Source organism: Sinocyclocheilus grahami, unplaced genomic scaffold, assembly GCF_001515645.1.
Source record: "Sinocyclocheilus grahami isolate Dianchi unplaced genomic scaffold, SAMN03320097.WGS_v1.1 scaffold21569.1, whole genome shotgun sequence".
In the NCBI taxonomy this organism is placed as follows: Eukaryota; Metazoa; Chordata; class Actinopteri; order Cypriniformes; family Cyprinidae; genus Sinocyclocheilus; species Sinocyclocheilus grahami.
Window position 1 is genome coordinate 1,945 of NW_015518455.1, and position 1,117 is coordinate 3,061.

Consider the following 1,117-nt stretch of genomic DNA (forward strand, 5'->3'; position numbering starts at 1 on the left):
ATACTGTCTGAAGTGAACCTGTTCTCTTTGTAGGAGCATTCCAGGCCTTTGATCAAGGTGGAGATGGCACCATCAGACTTAATGTACTGGAGGTGAGTGGACACCAATCCATCATCTTAAGACTATGTAATGTTTAGCATCAGGTCCACGTCATTAGTTTCAAACATCAAAAGCCTTCCATTTAAATCTGTAGGCTGATCACAAAATGCTAAACTTCTATTTCAATTTCTCCAGTGGCTTCAGCTAACCATGTACGCATAGACCAACTATGGATCCAGGTGAGCCCTGACTCGGCAAGGACCAGAACTAGCAGCTCTTACCTCAACACTCAATGTGCCAGACTACCGTTACCTCTTTCTCTGTACCTCAGCCCACACTGAACACCAGTTCTAGAAACTTAACACATGATTAATCCTCCTCTTCATTTTAGTTTTAAATAGGATGGTAAGAAGAGTGAAATGAGTATTAGTGTTACAGACTGACGTTTTTGGGGGGCGTTGTGCCCAAGCAACTTTAGAGGCATGTCGCACGTTGCTGGTTTTCTGTTGTAATTCATTCCTCAGAGTAGCATTTCACATGACCTTCATTCAGTTTGTCTACACTGGTGTTACAGGCAGCATTTCTCTTTTACCTCAACTAGCCTCAAAAGATGCTAATGTTTCATGGCCTTGAGATTTCCTTTTGCCATATGCTGATGGACCTAATATATAATTGATTATCTAATATTATATAGAGCTATAACAATAAAAAGAAATAGATTCGGATTTAACTCTTGACAATATGCACACTTCTTATTACATTGTAAACGTGATGCCTTACAATGATGAGGAAAAACTACTTGAAAGCCAGTCTGACCATTCCCACTGAAACACAATCCAGATTTGTTTCCGATTTCACACCACATATGGATGTGGTTTCGACCAGGTTTGTAAATCTATCAGAAGTCAGAATTTTGTCTGAACAAAATGTCTCAGGGACACTTGGAAACTCTTATCATACTACCACTCTTTCCGATTCAGATTTCTTAAAAATATCTTTCCATCTTCACCCAGATATGCACTACATACATCCCAGCCTCCCATTTGATTTGGTAATAGCAAGAATCCATAAAAAAAAA

The 1,117-nt window shown here is 39.3% G+C and overlaps 1 protein-coding gene across 1 annotated transcript in view; it reads left to right on the plus strand.

The window, feature by feature from the left end:
• Nucleotides 1–1,111, plus strand: part of LOC107579907 (calpain-3-like) — a 2,866-nt gene extending 1,755 nt beyond the window's left edge. The window contains exons 4-5 of the mRNA XM_016265691.1: nt 34–92; nt 235–1,111. Of these exons, the coding sequence (XP_016121177.1) occupies nt 34–92; nt 235–261 (86 nt within the window). The 3' untranslated portion in view covers nt 262–1,111. The remainder of the gene's footprint in view (nt 1–33; nt 93–234) is intronic.
• The last annotated feature ends 6 nt before the right edge of the window (nt 1,112–1,117 follow it).